This window comes from Crotalus tigris, unplaced genomic scaffold, assembly GCF_016545835.1.
Source record: "Crotalus tigris isolate CLP2741 ecotype Arizona unplaced genomic scaffold, ASM1654583v1 scf7180000018151.1857312, whole genome shotgun sequence".
Lineage (NCBI taxonomy): Eukaryota > Metazoa > Chordata > Lepidosauria > Squamata > Viperidae > Crotalus > Crotalus tigris.
In genome coordinates, this window is record NW_024096849.1 from 884,145 (window position 1) to 906,829 (window position 22,685).

Below are 22,685 nucleotides of genomic sequence, written 5' to 3' on the forward strand. Positions count from 1 at the left end.
GTTCCTAAAAGCTAAGTAGGAATATACTCAATGGAAAATCCATATTTTCTAACACAGACTTGATTAACATATTAGTTAGCCATACTCAATACAGAGATATTATTTGGGAATAAGTAGAGGCTACACAGGTAGTCTTTGAGTTATAACAATTCATTTAGTGACTGTTCAAAATATAATGGCACTGAAAAAAGTGACTTATGACCAATGGTGGAATTCAGCCAGTTTGCACCAGTTCGGCAGAACCGGGAGCTAATTTTGTGTTGCCCAGGCCCAGAATGGACTTCCGGAAGTGGCATCTACACAGAGAACCGGTTGTTCACATATTTGAATCCCACCACTGTTTACGACCATTTTTCACAGTTATGACTATTGCAGCATCCCCATGGTCACATGATCAAAATTCAGACATTTGGCAACTGGATCATATTTATGACGATTGCAGGGGTCATGTGATCACATTTTGTGACCTTCTGACAAGCAAAGTCAATGGGGAAGCCAGATTCGCTTAACAATTATGTTACTAACTTAAGAACTGTATTGATTCCTTTAACAGTTGTGGCAAGAAAGGACATAAAATCGGGCACAACTTACTTAACAACTATCTCACTTAGTAACTTAGTAACACACATTTTGGGCTCAGTTGTGATCATAAGTCGAGGACTACCTGTATTTGTATTTTAGAAGTATTCTGTAATGGTGAATGTCGCCAAGATAGTAAATGAAAAATCCTTTGGCGGAAAATAATTCTGAAGGCTGGAGGATATGTTGTATTAACTTGTATTGTTCAGTCACTAATGTGTTATCTCAAATGGTGAAAGAAATAAAACCATATATAATCTTGCAGATCTTTTTTTAAAATTAAGGTAACAGTTTCAAATTGGAGATAAATTCAAAGGAAGTATGCAAACCCATAGATATGTAAAGATGTGACTGGAATATTGTTCGATACCTTGTATCATCAACTCTTCCAGTATCTATAATAGTCAACTGAAGTGAGCAGTTGAATATAATAATAATAATAATAAGTTAAAAGAGGTGGATGCAAATAAAACAGAAGTTGAAATGAAAGAACTAAATACTTGGGTATCCTTCAAGCTGACAACATCAAGCACACTGAAGTCAAGAAAAAGATTAGAGGTGAATACATCAAGAGAGTGAAGAAGATCTTAAAATCCAAACTCAATGGAGGAAATACCATAAAGGCAATCAACACCTGGGCAATCCCAGTCATTAGGTACACAGCTGGAATAGTGGACTGGACTCAAGCAGAACTAAAAGCAATGGATAGGCAGACCAGAAAAATAATGACAATGAATCATGCCCTTCATCCACGCAGTGACATTGATAGACTTTATCTACCAAGGCAAATAGGTGGGCGTGGAATGCTACAAGTACATCAGATGGTTGAAGAAGAAAAAATGGCTTTGGAAGAATATCTGAAGAACAATGATGAAGATGCACTGAAATTAGTATATCAGGAAGGCTTACTAACTACTGGAGAGACCAAACTGGCCTTCAAGAAAAAGGAGATGGGATAGTCTGGCAGATGTTTTTGATGTTTGATAGCCATGTCCTGAGTTATTCAGTATTGTTGACAGAGGAAACAGTGCAATAACAAATAGTAATGGTGATAATGAATCTCCTTGAAATATTCCTCTCTTGATATTAACCTCTCCCAGCCTCTCACCATTGATCTGCAACTGTGTCTTCCATTGTGCCATCGATCTTTGCACAAATTTTCTGATGTTTCTACTGACTCCTGTTATTTCTAGGCACTTTATTATCCAATCATGTGGCAGAGAGTCAAATGCCTTTTTGTAGTCAATCCATGCCACATTCAGGTTGGTCTTCCTTCTCTTGCAGTTTTCCAAGATCATTTTGTCTATTAGGAGTTGATCTTTTGTTCCTCTGCTATTGGGGCGGTTTCCTTTCTGCTCAGGTGGAAAGAGATTGTTTTCAACTAGATGCTGTTGTACTGCATCAGCTACCACACCAGTTAGTAATTTGAAAGTTGTTGGTAAGCAGGTAATTGGCCTGTAGTTACCTGGTGTTGCCCCTTTTGCTGGATTTTTCATTATTAGGTAGGTTTTCCCAGTTGTTAGCCACTTTTCAATTTCTCCTCCTTGTAGTATATTGTTGAACTGCTTGGCAATGAGTGGGTGTATAACAGTTAGATGTTTCAACCAAAACCCATGCAGTTCATCTTCACCTGGTGCTGACCAATTTTTGATTTTCCTTGCTCTTTTTTCTACCATTTTTGTTGTTATTACTAGTTCTTTCATTTCAACTTCTGTTTTATTTGCATCCACCTCTTTTAACCAAGCCGCATCCTTGTTGTATTTCTTTGGGTTATCCCATATCTGCTTCCAGAACTGCACTGTTTCTTCCTTGTCAGGTACTGACTGATTCCTTGCAGTTTCTCCATTGATGGATTGGTAGAAACGTTTCTGATTGGATTGAAATTGGAGGTTCTGCCTATAGTTTGCAATTCGAGCTTCATATCTACTGATTTTCCTGGCTATAGCTGTTATTTGTTGCTTTATTATTTCCAGTGCTTCCTTGATCTTCCTTGTTTCTAAGTGGTATTTCTTGATTAGGTATTCTTTGGTCTTCTTGTTCTTCAGCTTCTTTTCTTTCATCTGTTCTAGCTTGCTTGCATGTGATCTTAACTTGCTGATCTTATTTTCTAGTCTAACCTTCCATTTTTCTGGTGCACTGTTTGTTTGTTTTTCTTCTTTGTTGATTTTGCATCCCAGGTATTCTGTTATAACTGCAGCTGTGCTGTACATTAGTTGGTTTGTTTCTTGCAGTGAATTGGTGCTTATACTTGATATTGCAGTATTTGCATCTTTTAATGCTTGTGCTAGCTGTTTCTTTGGAACAAGCTTCAATGCAGGTAGCCTTATTCTGTTGTTTTTGTGCTGTTCTAGATGCTCAGTTATTCTTTGTTTCAATTCTTTTATTTCTTTAGTTAGAGGGTTTTGTTCTTCCTGAGGAAGAGGTGCCTGGTTTCCAAATGAGAACAGTTGTATATCTCTGCTGGATTCCTTCACTGCCAACTCCCCCTGGTTTGCCTCTACATTCTGAATTACTTCTGGTAAGGCTTTGATTTCTTTGCCCTGGGTAAACCTTTGCAGTTCGTCCAATTCTGTTTCTGTGAATACTTTATTTCGTGTTATAAATCGGCGTTGATCTGCTAGTCTCTGTTCTGTTATTTCTGATTCTGGATGTTGTTCTTTCCAGAACTGGTGCATTCGTTTTAGATATCCTCTTCTTGTTGGACTTGATCTGTAGTAACAGATCATTATTTCTTTGTTTTCCATCACTGTGTATCTGCGACGGGTAAACACCTTTTCTTCCAGTAGTTCTGCAGCTGCTGGCCCTGGTTGCTCAGCCAACAGTCCTGAGTCCTGTAACCCATTTTTCACCAGATATCCAGGAACTCCAATATCTAGTGCGGACCTTGTTAACCCGGGCGACGTCCGAGCCGGTATGGCATTCTGAAATTTACGTCTCGCCATATTTTTTATGGGAGAGACACTCTTTGTCTGACTCCTCTGATGAGACCTGTCCAGTATGGTTGAACCTCTGGCATAGCTCTCATCTTCCTCAGAGTACACAAGCCCCACAACCACGTCAAGGTAGTGCCTCACTGGGGGATAATAATAATAAGTTAAAAGAGGTGGATGCAAATAAAACAGAAGTTGAAATGAAAGAACTAGTAATAACAACCAAAACGGTAGAAAAAAGGGCAAGGAAAATCAAAAATTGGTCAGCACCAGGTGAAGATGAGCTGCATGGGTTTTGGTTGAAACATCTAATTGTTATACACCCACTCATTGCCAAGCAGTTCAACAATATACTGCAAGGAAGAGAAATTGAAAAGTGGCTAACAACTGGGAAAACCTACCTAATAATGAAAAATCCAGCAAAAGGGGCAACACCAGGCAACTTTTACAGGCCAATTACCTGCTTACCAACAACTTTCAAATTACTAACTGGTGTGGTAGTTGTTGCAGTACAACAGCATCTAGTTGAAAACAATCTCTTTCCACCTGAGCAGAAAGGAAACCGCCCCAATAGCAGAGGAACAAAAGATCAACTCCTAATAGACAAAATGATCTTGGAAAACTGCAAGAGAAGACCAACCTGAATGTGGCATGGATTGACTACAAAAAGGCATTTGACTCTCTGCCACATGACTGGATAATCAAGTGCCTAGAAATAACAGGAGTCAGTAGAAACATCAGAAAATTTGTGCAAAGATCGATGGCACAATGGAAGACACAGTTGCAGATCAATGGTGAGAGACTGGGAGAGGTTAATATCAAGAGAGGAATATTTCAAGGAGATTCATTATCACCATTACTATTTGTTATTGCACTGTTTCCTCTGTCAACAATACTGAATAACTCAGGACATGGCTATCAAACATCAAAAACATCTGCCAGACTATCCCACCTCCTTTACATGGATGATCTGAAGCTGTATGGAAAAACATCATCTGAAATAGAATCGCTGCTCAACACTGTCCGTATATATAGCCAAGATATTGTAATGGAGTTTGGCTTGGACAAATGTGCCACACTTACTATCAAACAAGGAAAAATAGTGAAAACTGAAGGAATCAAGATGCCCCACGAAAATAACATTAAGAGTCTGGATGGGGAAGATTACTACAAATACTTGGGTATCCTTCAAGCTGACAACATCAAGCACACTGAAGTCAAGAAAAAGATTAGAGGTGAATACATCAAGAGAGTGAAGAAGATCTTAAAGTCCAAACTCAATGGAGGAAATACCATAAAGGCAATCAACACCTGGGCAATCCCAGTCATTAGGTACACAGCTGGAATAGTGGACTGGACTCAAGCAGAACTAAAAGCAATGGATAGGCAGACCAGAAAAATAATGACAATGAATCATGCCCTTCATCCACGCAGTGACATTGATAGACTTTATCTACCAAGGCAAATAGGTGGGCGTGGAATGCTACAAGTACATCAGATGGTTGAAGAAGAAAAAATGGCTTTGGAAGAATATCTGAAGAACAATGATGAAGATGCACTGAAATTAGTATATCAGGAAGGCTTACTGACTACTGGAGAGACCAAACTGGCCTACAAGAAAGACCAAATGAAGAACAGAATAGAGGCATGGGAAGACAAATCACTACATGGCCAATACATTAAAAAAATAGCTGGGAAAGCAGATAATAACAAGACCTGGCAATGGCTAAGAGCAGGAAAATTGAAGAAAGAGACCGAGGGACTAATTCTGGCTGCACAAGACCAAGCCTTAAGGACAAATGCATACAAAGTCAAAATTGAGAAGACAGCAACAGACAGTAAGTGCCGCCTATGCAAAGAAGCTGAAGAAACAGTGGACCACCTGGTAAGCTGTTGCAAGAAGATTGCACAGACTGACTTACAAGCAGCGGCATGACAAAGTAGCAACAATGGTGCATTGGAAGATCTGCAAAAAATATCATTTGCCTGTAAGCAAAAACTGGTGGGATCATAAAATAGAGAAAGTCATAGAAAATGATAAAATTAAACTGCTCTGGGACTTCAGAATTCAAACAGACAAGCACCTGCAACATAACACCCCAGACTTAACAATTGTCGATAAGAAAGACAAAAAAGTCTGGATAGTGGACGTGGCAGTGCCTGGAGACAGCAGAATAGACGAGAAAGAACTGGAGAAGATAACAAAATACAAAGACCTACAAATAGAAATAGAAAGACTGTGGCAAAAGCATGCAAGGGTAGTACCAATAGTGATAGGCGCCTTGGGTGCAATCCAAAAACAACTGGAGCACCACTTGAACACCATTGGCATTGACAAATTTGCTATTAGTCAATTGCAAAAGTGGCCTTACTAGGAACTGCTTCCATCCTGCGACGATATCTGTAATACCATCAAACATCCACATCTGCCTATCCCAGGTCCTGGGTAAGGACTCGATAGGTAGACAAAATGCCAAATCCAGTCTGAACATCTGGCTGTGCAATGATCAATAATAATAAAGTTGGAGGGACCTTGGAGGTCATCTAGTCCAACCCCCTGCTCAGGCAGGAAACCCTATACCATTTCAGACAAATGGCTGTCCAGTCTTTTCTTAAACACTTCCAGTGTTCAAGCATTCACAGCTTCGGGAGGCAGGTTGTTCCACTGATTAATTGTTCTAACTGTAAGGAAATTTCTCCTTAGTTCTGGGCTGCTTTTCTCCTTGATTAGTTTCCCTCCGTTGCTTCTTGTCTTGCCTTCAGGTGCTTTAGAGAATAGCTTGACTCCCTCTTTTTTGTGGCAACCTCTGAGATATTGGCACACTGCTATGAAATCACTCCTCGTCCTTCTTTTGATTAAACTAGACATACCCAATTCCAGCAACTGTTCTTTATATGTTTTAGCCTCCAGTCCCTGAATCATCTTTGTTGCTCTTCTCTGTACTCTTTCTAGAGTATCAACATCTTTTTTTACATCATGGTGACCAAAACTGGATGCAGTATTCCAAGTGTGGCCTTACCAAGGCATTGTAAAGTGGTAATAACATTTACCTCTTTATGGATTACTGCCTTGTCGTGGCGAAGGGGCTTGCGTAACTCAATGAAGCTATAAGCTATGCCGTGCAGGGCCACCCAAGACGGACAGGTTATAGCAGAGAGTTCTGACAAAATGTGATCCACTGGAGAAGGAAATGGCAAACCACTTCAGTATCTTTGCCATGAAAACCCCATGGACAGTACTAAAAGGAAAAAAGATATGACGTTGGAAGATGAGCCCCTCAGGTCGGAAGGTGTCCAATATGCTACTGGGGAAGAGCAGAGGGCTAGTACTAGTAGCGCCAGAAAGAATGAAGCGACTGGGCCAAAGCCGAAAGGACGCTCAGCTGTGGATATATCTGGTGGTGAAAGGAAAGTCCGATGCTGTAAAGATTTTTTCTCCATAGGAACCTGGAATGTAAGATCCATGAATCAAGGCAAGCTAGACGTAGTCAAAAAAGAGATGACAAGAATGAACATCGACATCTTAGGAATCAGCGAACTAAAATGGACAGGAATGGGTGAATTTAACTCAGATGACCATCAGGTATACTACTGTGGGCAAGAATCCCTCAGAAGAAATGGAGTAGCCTTCATAGTCAATAAAAGAATAGGAAAAGCAATACTGGGATACAATCCCCAAAATGACAGAATGATCTCAATTCGAATCCAAGGCAAACCATTCAATATCACAGTAGTCCAAATCTATGCCCCAACCACTGGTGCTGAAGAGGATGAAATTGACCGGTTCTATGAAGCCCTACAGCACCTTATAGAATTAACACCAAAAAATGATGTCCTTATCATCATGGGGGACTGGAATGCTAAGGTAGGAAGCCAAAAGATAACCGGAATAACAGGCAAGTTTGGCCTTGGAGAACAAAATGAAGCAGGGCACAGGCTAATAGAATTTTGTCAAGAGAATACGATGGTCATAACAAACACTCTTTTCCAACAACCCAAGAGACGGCTCTACACATGGACATCACCAGACAGTCAACATAGAAATCAGATTGACTATGTACTCTGCAGCCAAAGATGGAGAAGCTCTATACAGTCAGTAAAAACAAGACCAGGAGCTGACTGTGGCTCAGATCATGAGCTTCTTGTTGCAAAATTTAGGCTTAAATTGAAAAAAGTAGGGAAAAGCACTAGGCCACTCAGGTATGAACTAAATCATATTCCTGATGAATATACAGTAGAGGTGACAAATAGATTTAAGGAACTGGATCTGATAGACAGAGTGCCTGAAGAACTATGGATGGAAGTTCGCAACATTGTACAAGAGGTAGCAACTAAAACCATCCCAAAGAAAAAGAAATGCAAGAAAGCAAAATGGCTGTCTGAGGAAGCTTTGCAAATAGCTGAGGAAAGAAGGGAAGCGAAAGGCAAAGGAGAAAGAGAAAGATACACCCAATTGAATGCAGAATTCCAGAGAGTAGCTAGAAGAGATAAGAATGCCTTCTTAAATGAACAGTGCAAAGAAATAGAAGAAAACAACAGAACAGGGAGGACCAGAGATCTCTTCAAGAAAATTGGAGATATGAAGGGAACGTTTCATGCAAAGATGGGCATGATAAAGGACCAAAATGGCAGAGACCTAACAGAGGCAGAAGAGATTAAGAAGAGATGGCAAAACTACACAGAAGAACTATACAAGAATGAGCTTAACATCCCAGATAACCACAATGAGATGGTCACTGACCTCGAACCAGACATCCTAGAATGTGAAGTGAAATGGGCCTTAGAAAATCTGAGCAACAACAAAGCTAGTGGAGGTGACAGTATTCCAGCTGAGCTATTCAAAATCTTAAAAGACGATGCAGTAAAAGTGCTACACTCAATTTGCCAGCAAATTTGGAAAACTCAACAGTGGCCACAGGATTGGAAAAGGTCAGTTTACATTCCAATTCCAAAGAAAGGCAATGCCAAAGAATGTTCAAACTATCGCACCATTGCACTCATTTCACATGCTAGTAAAGTTATGCTTAAAATCCTACAAGCTAGACTCCAGCAGTATGTGGATCGAGAACTACCAGAAGTACAGGCAGGATTTTGAAGAGGCAGAGGAACTAGAGATCAAATTGCCAACATACGCTGGATCATGGAGAAAGCTAGGGAGTTCCAGAAAAACATCTACTTCTGCTTCATTGACTATGCAAAAGCTTTTGATTGTGTGGATCACAACAAATTGTGGCAAGTTCTTAAAGAGATGGGAGTACCAGACCATCTCATTTGTCTCTTGAGAAACCTATATGCGGGTCAAGAAGCAACAGTGAGAACTGGACACGGAACCACTGATTGGTTCAAAATTGGAAAAGGAGTCCGGCAAGGCTGTATACTGTCGCCCTGCCTATTTAACTTATATGCAGAGCACATCATGAGAAAGGCAGGGCTAGATGAATCAAAAGTTGGAATTAAGATTGCCGGGAGAAATATCAACAACCTAAGATATGCAGATGATACCACTCTAATGGCAGAAAGTGAAGAGGAACTAAAGAGCCTCTTGATGCGGGTGAAGAAGGAGAGTGCAAAAGTTGGCTTGAAACTCAACATTAAGAAAACCAAAATCATGGCATCCGGCCCTCTCAATTCCTGGCAAATAGATGGGGAAGAAATGGAGGTAGTGACAGATTTTATTTTTCTGGGCTCCAAGATCACCTCAGATGGGGACTGCAGCCAAGAAATTAAAAGACGCTTGCTCCTGGGGAGGAAAGCTATGGCAAATCTAGACAGTATACTAAAAAGCAGAGACATCACCCTGCCAACAAAAGTGCGTATAGTCCAGGCCATGGTTTTCCCAGTTGCAATGTATGGCTGTGAAAGTTGGACCATAAGAAAGGCTGAGCGCAAAAGAATTGAGGCCTTTGAACTATGGTGCTGGAGAAGACTCCTGCGAGTCCCTTGGACTGCAAGGCGTTCAAACCGGTCAGTCCTAGAAGAGATCAACCCCGACTGCTCTTTAGAAGGCCAGATCCTGAAGTTGAAACTCAAGTACTTTGGCCACCTAATGAGAAGGAAGGATTCACTGGAGAAGAGCCTAATGCTGGGAAAGATTGAGGGCAATAGAAGAAGGGGACGACAGAGAATGAGATGGCTGGATGGAGTCACTGAAGCAGTAGGTGTGAATTTAAATGGACTCCAGAAGATGGTAGAGGACAGGAAGACCTGGAGGAATGTTGTCCATGAGGTCGCGATGGGTCGGACACGACTTCGCAATTAACAACAACAAATTAACATTTCACGTGATCTTGATTCTATCCCTCTGTTAATGCAGCCTAGCACTGTTTTGGCTTTTTTGGCAGCTGCAGCACACTGCTGGCTCATATTTAAGTGATTGTCCACTAGGACTCCAAGATCCCTCTCACAGTTACTACTATTGAGCAAGGTGGCACCTATACTATACCTATACATTTGGTTTTTCTTGCCTAAATGTAGAACCTTACTTTTTTCGCCATTGAATTTCATTTTGTTGGATAGTGCCCAGTGTTCAAGTCTGTCCAGATCCTCCTGTATCTTAAGCCTGTCTTCTGGAGTGTTGGCTATTCTTGCCAGCTTTGTGTCTCTGCAAATTTGATGAGTTCCCCATCTATCCCCTCGTCCAAATCGTTGATGAAGATGTTGAAGAGCACTGGGCCCAGAACAGAGCCCTGGGGCACTCCAGAATTTGAATGGACCTACTCTCAGGTTTTTTCAGAGAGGTCCAAAGATAATTTTAATCTGGCACATAATCTTCATTTGGAGGAACCCTATTTTACAATAATTTAACATGTTACAATTTGTATATTAAATAGTCAATGAAGTATAACTTTGAAAGACTCCAAAACTTTAATGGTTTTCAGACTACACAATTTTATGTAATAATAAATTCATTAATTCTTTGTGATGCAGGTTTTTTTAGTTTATGTAAATAATTGTAATGAAGACTGTTACATAGTATAAATCAGCATTAGAGTTTACAGCATTATCTAGTTCTATTTATGTTTACCAAAACAGTTATTATCCTTCTTTGTTTGTTTAACCCACAGTTAACTCAAAATTTGTTGTCATTGAATCCATACCAGACATAGATTCTCTATGCCCTTACTATAGCTGAAAGACTGACTGCAAAGATAAATGTGTGGCCCCATTTACTCAATAGATTGAAGAGTTGGTTACACATGCTGTTCATGGGTGGATTGCTTATAGAGGTAAACTTTGTATGGATAATTACAATGAAATAAAGGATTCATTTACACAGAATATAATAGATTTGATTATTAGGATATATTTGCATAGGTTTTCATTAGATAATTATATATGGGTTTGCAGCTGTTCACCATAACATATTATACTTTATATTTCTTTTATTTTTCTGTTTTTTGACTTGTTTAGAGAACATTATGTATTTTTTATGTATGTATATATGTGTTTTATTTCATTTGCTTTTTTCAGTTGTTATTTTAAGAATGATAAATATTATTAAAAAAATAGTTGAACCCAAACCATACTAAAAGGAATAATAAGTTAACTTCCACTGTAGTAGTTTTCATCAGCTTTGTCATGATACCTTAAAATCATAGCTTGTATTTTAAAAAAAATTGAAAATTAGTTTTTAAGGGGTAACCTTTTCACTCTAATGTGTACTGGCTTTCAAGACTGTGTGAATTAGCTCTCAGTAATTATGTTTCCAGGAAGGTAGAATTCTCATTTTAAAATCTATAGTGGAAAAAAAAAAGGGAAACAGAGTTAATTGAATGATTTATAAATATGCCAACTGAATACTGTATCCAAGTGTTGTCAACCAAATAGGTAACTACTACTATCCATGGAGGATTTAGAAATCATAGACTTTATTATATTGAATTTATAAATAAAAATGTAGGTGTCCTTAAATTGTATGTTTCAGTGGAATCCTGAATGAAAAGAAGTTGAAATTATCTTGAAATGATACAAAGTTAAAAAAAATTCTGATAATTTGAATATTTGGTTACTAGGTATGTATAGTTGTATACAGTTTCAAAATAACCCGCAATGTGTGCAAATGTTTGGACACCTTGTCAGTCAAGTACCTTTTACAGTAACCTCAAGGAGCAGAAATAATACCATCCAAATGTTTCCTATAATATAGAATTACTTTTGGATCTCCCCCCCCCCACTTTTCCTTACAGAACTTTTCTAGTTCAAAATATTTTTAGGTTTTGCTACATATGCTGCACGTTTGGTGTCCTTCCATAGATTTGATGAATATTCAAATATAACGGCACATAATCGCTACTGTATATTCCATTCCAAATCCTTTATGGTTGACTGGAGATATATTTTGGGTCACTGTGTAGTTAAATACAGTATCTGTAAAATGTATTTTTTAAAATGTTAAACCAATAATTTAGAAGAGCTTCAAGTCTTGCTTAGAATCTTCCATAAATATGTCTTTGACAGAACAGAACAAAATAAAACTAATAATATATCCCCACTTTCAAGGGATTAGATGACTTTTTTCCAGAACATGTGGGAAAAATGGGAGTCTGAGGTGAAAGAATATCAGAACTATTAAACTGAAAGGATGGATGTATCAGGTCTGAAGGCAGAATATGCACCCACACTGCAGATGAGAGTTTTCAAGTAGCTTGCTCGTATTTCGAATAAATTGCTTAGGCTGGTGTTCAAAGCCCAAGATTAAAATAGGACTTATTGGTTCTCTTTGTGACTAAGCAACATTGTAAGTTGTGACTTGCTCCAAGTACCTAGGAAAAAGAAATAAAAAAACTTCTTTCAGCTATCTTAACAAGAAACTTTTGAGCTGAAGCTAGCATTTTGCTTAAAAAAGAATTTCTTTAGATTGTCTACTGTTTACTGCAGTTTCGACATACCGTGTTTCCCCGGAAATAAGACCGGGGTCTTTTTTTTTTATTTTTTTGGCCTCCAAAAGAGGCACCAGATCTTATTTTTGGTGGGTAGCTTTTTCACTCACCTCCAGCACCGATAGTCCTGCCCAGACGGACATTTTTTCTGCGGCCGAAGGAGAAGCTTCATTCTGCAGTTCAGAATGGAGCTCAGGCCTGCATTTCACAGAATGGAGCTCAGGCCTGCAGCCAAGAACCAAGCAATGGATTCAATCCATAGCTCGGTTCTCAGCTGCAGTGGCCTTCCATAAAGGCCTGACTGCAGAATGCAGGCCTGTGGATGCCTGAGAAGAAGTGGACCAGCGAGGGGAGATCTGGCTGCAAGGTAAGTGGTTGCGGCACATAGGGCAGCTCCCCACACCCTAGCTTTATTTTTAGGTATGTACCTTGCCCCCAAACTAGGGCTTATTTTTGGGGTGGGGCTTATATTAGGCCCACCTCCCAAAAATCAAGCTAGGGCTTATTTTTGGGGTAGGTCTTACTTTTGGGGAAACATGGTATTTAGCAAAAATTGGCCAACAGCAGTACTTGGGAATAAGGACTTTATTCTATAATGGAAACAGGATACAGTATAGGTATTGTAGGAACGTCTTGTGCTTAAAATTGTAAAAGGACTGTATAATTATATCTCACAGGGGTTTTGAAAAATCCTTTGTGAATAAGCTATACACCACAATATAACAACTCTTCAGAGAAGTTGGAACAATTTTCATTAGATATAAATGTATTCTTAGACATTAAAATGAGGAAAAAGTCAATTGAACTGTTTTCATGCACTGCCTATTAAAAGAAGTGGATGTAGTATTAAAATATGATCAGTAGCTACCGTATATTCCGGCGTATAAGACGACTTTTGAGAGCGATGAAACAGCCTCCGAACTCGGGGGTCGTCTTATACGCCGAGTCGTCTTATACGCCGGAAATAAGGTAGTTTCTGGCGTATAAGACGACTTTCTAGGCATGCGACTCGGCGTCGATCATCTTATGCGCCGGAAATAACGTTATTTCCGGCGTATAAGATGATCGACGCCGAGTCGCATGCCTAGAAAGTCGTCTTATACGCCGGAAATAACGTTATTTCCGGCGTATAAGACAATCGATGCCAAGTCGCATGCCTAGAAAGTCATCTTATATGCGACTCGGCATCGATCATCTTGCGACTTGGCGTGATCGTCTTGCGACCTCGGGGGTCGTCTTATACGCCGGGTCGCCCTATACGCCGGAATATACGGTACCTTAAAATCCTTGTAGTTACCTTTTAATGTGATAAAAATATAGAAATACAGTATTTTAATATTTAATGCAAATAATAAATATCAATCTGTAAACCTGTATTTCTATTAAATCTATTATTTTATATTTGAAACATTGATATCAGAAAAGTTCTCTGAGCTTAACACAAGGATATGTCAAAGGAGTTATACATGGAAAGTAGACTGGTTCCACTACCAGCTATGTGTAAAAGTTGCATTGGACATAAAGGGACTTCACATTTATTATGTAGGTGGAATGATGTCACTTGATTTGATTATGCCCCTTTCAAGCTGCTGTGATAATTACCTGCTTGTTACCTTCAGTACTTGTTTGCTTTTGCTGTCATGCCCTAATTGCTATATAATTTTGTCCCTGCCAATTACTACCATGGTGTAAATTTTTACAATGAGGAAATAGAAAAATAGGAGACACATCAGTGTGGTCTTCATAATTTTGACTGAATATTTTCAGTTATGTATCTTGACATATTATCCCCAAGGTACAGGATATGATTGTAACTTTTGGAATATATCTTCTTTCTTCCTTCTCATATGAATATAATTTTCACTTTTCTCTGAATCAAGATTGATTATTAAGTTTACCGGAAGAATTAAGTTGAATCTATTGATTTGATTCTTAAAATAGCAATATTTTCCTGGATTTGAATAATGTTCACAGCAATAATGATCTAATATTCTCTCATGATTTTATTATCTTTCATGATTGCAAAAATCTTGTAACTCTGGAACTATCTATTGGTGTTGCACAGATTTCTCTACTGCTTAAAACAAGAAAAATGTATTTACATTGGATCCTGTGTTTAGAGCATGAAGGGTTACAAGCATCACACCTACCTTAATAAATTGTACTGAACACAAAGGAATTTACTTCAAAGGCCTCAAGTGAAAGGCTCTTTTATAAGAGTGCTACATAAGGTTTTTTTCAAATACATACAACTGTTAACTGCAGACTATGTAATAAAAATTTTTCCCCTGATCAAAACTAGCAAGATAGAGGAGAAAAAATATATATAAAAGGTCACATCAACCATAAAGCATGTGTAAATAGACCATGATAGTTTAATTTTGTTCTAGATAAATTGATAGAAGCATTAAGAAACATATTTTAATATGCAGTATACCACTGTACAATTTTCATATAATGTACTGCATAAGCCTTAAATATTTGTATTATTTTCCCCCAATAGCATTTACATGTCATATAGATTTAATATTATGGATTCTTAGACTGAAAACAAATAGTCATTTTAATAGAATAATTTTCCAAATCTAAAAGCCTATAGACAACTGAGAAATCCAAAAATGCTATCCATTTGTAATTTTAAACGCAATAGAAGGGAAAAATCATTAAATATTTTCCTAGAGAGATAAAATTAAATAAACTTTAGTTGAAATTAAAAGCAAATTAAATTCAAATTAAGTTTTTTTCATGTCTATCCTCTAGAGCAGGGGTGTCAAACTGCCAGCCCACGGGCTGGATGTGTCATGCCAAAACCGCACCCATCCCATTGCCGGCAATGGAAAAAAGTCAAGATATGTCGTGACACATCACATGACATTGCAAGTTTGACACCCGTGCTTTAGAGTATGTTCCCATACAGTGCATGATTCTACAGTCGTATTGGGAGCACCAAAGTGCTTCCAGATTGAAAGAATTAGCTGGTGACATTATTATTGCCCGAGGGGCACCTAGTTGGGGATTCCTTTCATGTCCCCATTAAGCTACCCACCAAAGTGGTACCTATCTATCTACTTGCGGTCGCCTGCTATCGAACTGCTGCTTCAGCAGGAGTTGGAACAAGTGATGGGAGTTTACCCCCCCCCCCACATAGCAAGCCTGCCAATTTTCACCCCAGCATCCCAGCAATGTGAGCTACTGCACTCCACTAACATGATATAAAGTAATTTATAAAGACAAAATCGTGAAATTTAAAAAGAAAAGAAAGGAACCATAATGGGAAATGAGCATATGGATTTTTATATTAAGATGACACATCCACCAAAAGATTTTTTGTCATGTTTACTAGACCTCTCAGAGATTATTTTTAAAAGGTTGATTGTTAAATACTTTATGTTAAAGGAACTTACTTTCATCATCATACCCGCTTCATGAGTGTATATTGCTTAAAAATAAAAATGAAAATCAGCTACAGATGAAGGCACATCAAATACCAAGCATTGTAATGATCATTTTCATTCTATTACTGTCACAAATAATTGACATCAATATTTTATCTGCAGAATTATTATAAAATTAATATACCAGTGAAAATATCAGATAATTGTTGAATTAATCTAAATAATGGAAAGTATATTTGTGTGTCTTTTCTGTTTTTGCCCTTTTGATTTTGATGTTTACCCCACCACTTTTCCTACAGTCTCCAGTAATTTTGCAAAGTTACAGATTTTAGACCTACTTTTATCAGTTGAAAGCTTTTCAAATTTATAATCTTTTTAATCTTTTCATGTTTATAATCTATAAATAAAAGTAAATATGCTGCATATGCACAAAGTGCTATCTTATGTTTGTATCAAAATAAATTCTACAGATTCTACTTTTATTTATTAATCAAATTTATATATAGTAGCTGCAAATCTCTGAGAAGTGACTGGGTGTTGCGCTATTGCTGGATTACTTGGTATTGTTAATAATTGACCCAAAGATTTTATATTTTATTCATCAAATAAAATTATTGCAGTCTTATTTTGAAGTTTAAAATATGGCCAAGATCCAAAGATAAATACTTAGTTTAGATCACAACGTTATTTAAAATGGAGAGATCTGTTAAAAAGATTTGCTTATTACTATTTAAAGGAGGGGATCCCCTTTAGGAACCAGATTCTTTTATTAAAGTACAGGTAATCCTCAATTTACAACAGTTCATTTAGTGACCATTCATAGCTATAACGGCACTGAAAAAAGTGACATGACCAGTTTTCACTGGTCAGGTGATAAAAATTCAGACGCTTGGCAACTGGCTCATATTTATGACGGTCACAGTGTCCCTGGGTCATGTGATCCCCTTTTGCAACCTTCTGACAAGCAAAGTCAATGGGGAAGCCAGATTCATTTAACGACCGTGTTTACTAACTGAATGACTGTAGTGATTCACTTAACGGCGGCATGAAAGGTCATAAAATGGGGCAAAAGTCACTTAACTGTCTCACTTTGCAACAGACATTTTGGGCTCCGTTATGGTCGTATGTCAAGGATGACTAATAGTTTATTTGCTTCTGATGTTACATTAGGAGCAAATACAAAAAGGTATACCTCAACATTTCTCTGTATTGTACATTTCTCCCATTAGTCTTGGTAAGATTTAATTTTTTATGTTTAAGAAAATTTATTACTATAATGAGCAAAACAATTTCCCGGGTAATTTTGTGCTTTTTTTTTCTAATATTATAAATTGTGTTTTTCTTTCCTCTTATAGGCCTCGAAATAGAGGAAAACCTACGGTGGAGGATGAAGACAGCATGGATGGATTGGAGACAACAGAAACGGAAAACACTGTGGAAATTGGTAAGGCAAATAGACTAGGACTGATACAGACAGATTTAGCAACTGTCTAAATTGAATTTACACATTGGAATAGGCTAAAATGATAGCAGGGTTATAGCATTTTAGTTTTAGGCACAAAAGAGAACTTTAGAGTTGCTAGGCCAGGAACATTACATCTGTCAGCCACTCTGAAAGCAGCCATGAGACAGTAGGGTAGCTGCACTTTGAAGTACCATTTTGGTATCGAATCCCAGTTGGAATTGGGAGTCCTTGTAAGGGCTGCCAATCCTGTTAGGCAACTTGGGTTCAGTGTTCTGTGTGTGAACCTAGCAATTCTATTCCAAAGGTGCTTTTTCCAAAAGACTACTGGACCTCCTTGTTTTTTTCCTTTTGAAAACCTTTTGCTTCTCATCCAAGAAGCTTCTTCAGTTCTAACCGACAGGTGAGGAATGAAAGGATTTATATTCTTTGCAGTCATTCGGTTGTTAGCACTTTGAGAGTCGTTGAGGCCACTTGAGGGTTATTTGTAACTTCAGAGTTGTCTGAATCTGAGTGTAAACCGGTATGGACCCTTTTTGGGATTGCTGACAGATGGTGTCGTATTTTCCCCCTCTGTTGAGGGAAGCTATTCAATTTTGACATAAATGGCCTCTTCGACTTCTCTTTCAAACCAGTGGTCTTTTCTGTCCAGAATGTGAACTTTGATGTCTTCAAAAGAATGAACTTTCTCTTTCAGATGCAGATGGACTCCTGAATCCTGTCCTGATGGGATTGTTCTCTTGTGTTGTGTCATGCATTTGTGACTCTTTTAGTTGTATGAATCAGGACATGATGTCAAACCATACATCATTTATTTGAGTACAGCAGGGGTGTCCAACTTGCAATGTCACGTGACGTGTCACGACGTATCACGACTTTTTTTTTGCCATTGCCAGCAATGGAGTGGGCGCGGTTTCACTATGATGCATCCGGCCCAGGGGCCGGCAGTTTGACACCCCTGGAGTACAGATATGACCCTAATGGTGCCTACCCATTATGGTCACATGTCACAACAGTTGTTAAGCAAAACAGCCTCACTTACCAACCCCACTCCTTGCTTTCTCTGATGCCAACATTAAATAAATAAGGGAATCCTTCAAAGAGCGTATGGTGCCCTGGATGTAGGGGAGGCTCTGAGAGGCCTACATAGGCCCAGGAATGCCTGCCCAGACCACCCCAACCACTTGAGGCACCCTATACTCCACTTCTTGACAATCGTTCAGCTTTCTTCCCATCCGGCAGGCAAGGGAAGATCAGACCAGTTGGAATTTGGAAGCTCTGGCTGCCTTGACCTCACCTTCCTTGCTGGGTAAGAAGGAAACAGAGCTTGCCAGCGCCAGCTGATTCATGCCTGCTACAGCTGCCTGATCTCCAATGGGTGGATAAGTGGCTGTAGGGACCCAGCAGGATTGTAAGAGCAAATGACTGTGGGGTTACTGTAGTCATTGTAACTTTGAAACTGGGTTGCAAGTAGTTTTTGGGGAATCTGATGTAACTTTGAATGGTTTGCTAAGCGACCTGTCTTAAGTCAAGGGCTACCTGTATTGAATGTTATACAAAAATACTCATTTGTATTGGGTGAACCCTGCCTTTGTGTGAGAGTTATCATCTATCCGCTTGATCTCAAACAAGTAATGCCTGCATGCTTTGTTTATGATGTGCCTTTAAACATTTACTTATTTCTGATATGGCCTGGACTTCACTTTAATATGCTTCCATAATGGCCTTTTGGTTATGGAATAGTTTCCTTGGACGGTGTTAATTATAAAAAACAAAATAGAAATACAAGTTAAGATAGGCAAGAAAATGGTAAGTGAACAGCTGTCCAGCCTAGACAAGTTCAAATCACCAGGACCAGATGGATTACACCCCAAGGTTCTCAAGGAACTGGCAGATGTGATCTCAGAACCACTGAACTATATTTTTCAAAGATCCTGGAGCACTGGGGAACTACCAGAGGACTGGAAAAGAGCTGATGTAGTTCCCATCTTCAAAAAATGAAAAAAAAAAAAAAAGGACCCAGGAAATTACAGACCTATCAGCCTGACCTCAATACCTGGGAAGATTCTGGAAAAGATAATCAAACAACGAATCAGCAAACACCTACAAGCAACAAAGTCATTACTAAAAGCCAACACGGGTTTGTCAAAAACAGATCATGCCAGAAAAATCTTATTGCATTCTTTGACCAAGTGACAAAATTAGTGAACCAGAGGAATGCTGTTGATATAATTTACTTGGGCTTCAGTAAGGCATTTGATAAAATAGATCACAACCTACTACTCGATAAGATAGAAAAATGCAGGTTTGATCTATCACCTCCAGATGGATCCATAGCTGGCTGACCGGCTGTACTCAGCATGTGGTCCTCAATGGAACCGCATCTACATGGAGGGAAGTGTATAGTGGGCTGCCCCAGGGCTCTGTTCTGGGCCCAGTGCTCTTCAACATCTTCATCAATGATCTGGACGAGAGAATAGATGGGGAACTCATCAAATTTGCAGATGACACCAAGCTGGCAGGAATAGCCAACACTCCAGAAGACAGGCTTAGGATACAGGAGGATCTGGACAGATTTGAACACTGGGCTCTATCTAACAAAATGAAATTCAATGGTGAAAAAAGTAAGGTTCTACATTTAGGCAAGAAAAACGAAATGTACAGGCATAGTATAGGGGGTACCTTGCTCAATAGTAGTAACTGTGAGAGGGATCTCGGAATCCTAGTGGACAATCACTTAAATATGAGCCAGCAGTGTGCTGCAGCTGCCAAAAAAGCCAACACAGTGCTAGGCTGCATTAACAGAGGGATAGAATCAAGATCACATGAAGTATTAATACCACTTTGCAATGCCTTGGTAAGGCCACACTTGGAATACTGCGTCCAGTTTTGGTCACCACGATGTAAAAAAGATGTTGAGATTCTAGAAAGAGTACAGAGAAGAGCAACAATGATGATTAGGGGACTGGAGGCTAAAACATATAAGGAAAGGCTGCTGGAATTGGGTATGTCTAGTTTAACAAAGAGAAGGATGAGGGGGGACATGATAGCAGTGTTCCAATATCTCAGGGGCTTCCACAAAGAAGAGGGAGTCAAGCTATTTTCCAAGGTGCCTGAAGGCAGGACAAGAAGCAACGGATGGAAACTGATCAAGGAGAGAAGCAACCTAGAACTAAAGAGAAATTTCCTGACAGCTAGAACAATTAACCAATGGAACAACCTGCCTCCAGAAGCGGTGAATGCTCAACACTGGAAGTTTTTAAGAAGAGACTGGACAGCCATTTGTCCGAAATGGTATAGGGTTTCCTGCCTGAGCAGGAGGTTGGACTAGATGATTTCCAAGGTCCCTTCCAACTTTATCATTATTATTATTAACCATCTATTACATCTAGAAGAATAGCTACTGTATGTGATGCCAGTTTCTTCTCATTTTTTTTCCTCTCTTTTGAAATAGTGATTGGGTTGCTTTTGATAAAAGCTGACCATTATCAGTTATAGACCAGTATCAAACAACATTCAGTCTGTCCATAATTTATAGATTGTTACTAACAAAGCTCAAAGGACGGTTGAGTTAAACTTATTTTTAGATTTATTTTGATTGGGAAAAAAGATGAATTTTACAAAGTAATGGAGGGTAAGAAATAAAATCCTGTTTGTAGTTCTCTTAGTAGCCTTTGTAATATTAACCATGGATTGATTGTGTAATTTGGTTTTGGAGGTATATTATAATAAATTTCTGTGTTTTTGCTCTTGGATGGTTGTTTCCCAAAAGTGATGCTTTGGGATTATTGTTCTGCTCTGTAGCAATTAAGATGTGTTCAAAACAGTTCTGTTTTAACTTCCATATTGTTTAGCATATATGTGAAACTGTATGAAATTTACCCAGAAATGGGGAACAGAATAATTAGAAATTGGAGATACCCCAGTTTCTTTAATGCATGTTGGAACCCTTGAACATTTTGAATTTCTGAATGGGATTTGTGATAAATAGAATGAGCTAGAACCTAATCCAAAGAAGACAGAAATGTTGCTAGTGTATGGTTCATCTGCCCAGTTTTTGTGATTTGCACAGTGAAGTGATGAACAATGGCTTTAGATGGGACTTAGTTCAAGAATCAGATTGATAACTTAGGTATGCTGTAGGAGCCAGGATTGTTCTGGAAGCCCAGGAAGCTTAGATTTCTATGAATGTCTTTTATCAACTGTGATTTATGAACGAAATAGGCCTCTTCCATGGCAGAGATAGCTTTGTGTTAGTTATTCAATACTTTGGTGGCCCTTAGGTAGACTGTTACATTGAGTTATTAGGCCTTGCAAAACAAACTGAAACTAATCGAGTGAGTTTATTAATGGGCTCTGATAGATATTATTGCATTATGACAATTCTCTCTCAACTGCAGTACCTTCTAACTTGTCTTGTTTGCCCGCTCTGAAGTTTTGTTACTTATTCTGTTCTGAAGTTGGATGAGATAAATCAAGATAAATCAGTCAAGTGAGCTGGCAGGGTCAGGGGAGATGTCCTTTACCAGACAGGGCTGCAGGAAATAGGATCTTGCTGATTAAATTCCTTCTTGTTAGGCAGCCAGTTAGGATGATTGACAAAATGTTGTATACATTGCCTGCCCTAAGCACTGCTGGAAGGCTAGCTGCTGCCTCACCGTCTGCATTTATTTTCAATTTTGATCAGCAATTTTTTTTTTTAGCCTCTCATAAACTGCATAAATTACAGTTTTCCATGCGTGGCATCTGGGTGATCACTTGGTCACTCAAGAGAATGTGAGTTTTGGTATCTTGAGGAGCTCAGCCTTTATTACAGTTACAACTTTTGTGTTGTTTTGTTTTTTGGTGCTTTTGAGTCATCATTGACTTCTGGTGACACAAATCCCTGCATTTTCTTGGCAAGATTCTAGAAATGTTTAACCATTGCCTTAAACTGACCCAAAGTCATCCAACTGGCTTCATGGCTAAAGTGGAATTAGAACTCACAATCTCCTGACTTCTAGTCTGGTGCACCAAACAGACTCTCATATTTATAAGATGGAAAGGAGGTATTTTCTAATCTAGATAAAATAACATTTTAATAATAAGGGGTCTCTTATTAGTACAGCAAAGAAAATCATCTTTGCTGGAAATAAATTGCTAAATAAACGTTTTTTTCCCAGGGAACTAAGGATATATTCCTAGTGGACCAATGGAAATAGCATGTTTAAATACCTGGAGGTAGTTTATCATACGTCTGGCTCCAGAAAAATTTATCTAACAAATGTGACACAGAGTTCTTAGTGTACAACTGCTGCCACTTGGGTTTTGTTTTTTTGTTTTTTTTCAGAATAAAGGTGACTGCTACATACCTGCAGTCTTAAACTTTTCTTAACCAAAGGCACAAGATTTATATGGAGCTAGGTTCTTCTGATTGTTTTATCTCTTTGGAATGATGATC

General features: G+C 38.7%; 1 protein-coding gene across 12 annotated transcripts in view; it reads left to right on the forward strand.

The window, feature by feature from the left end:
• The window catches only part of KMT2C (lysine methyltransferase 2C), a 172,242-nt gene that overhangs the window by 29,576 nt on the left and 119,981 nt on the right, over positions 1 to 22,685 (forward strand). For all 12 annotated transcript variants that reach the window (XM_039348377.1, XM_039348378.1, XM_039348376.1 and 9 more), the window contains one exon: positions 17,139 to 17,227. In XM_039348377.1, coding sequence (XP_039204311.1) covers positions 17,139 to 17,227 — 89 coding nt within the window. Of the gene's footprint in view, positions 1 to 17,138; positions 17,228 to 22,685 lie in introns of those variants that run through there.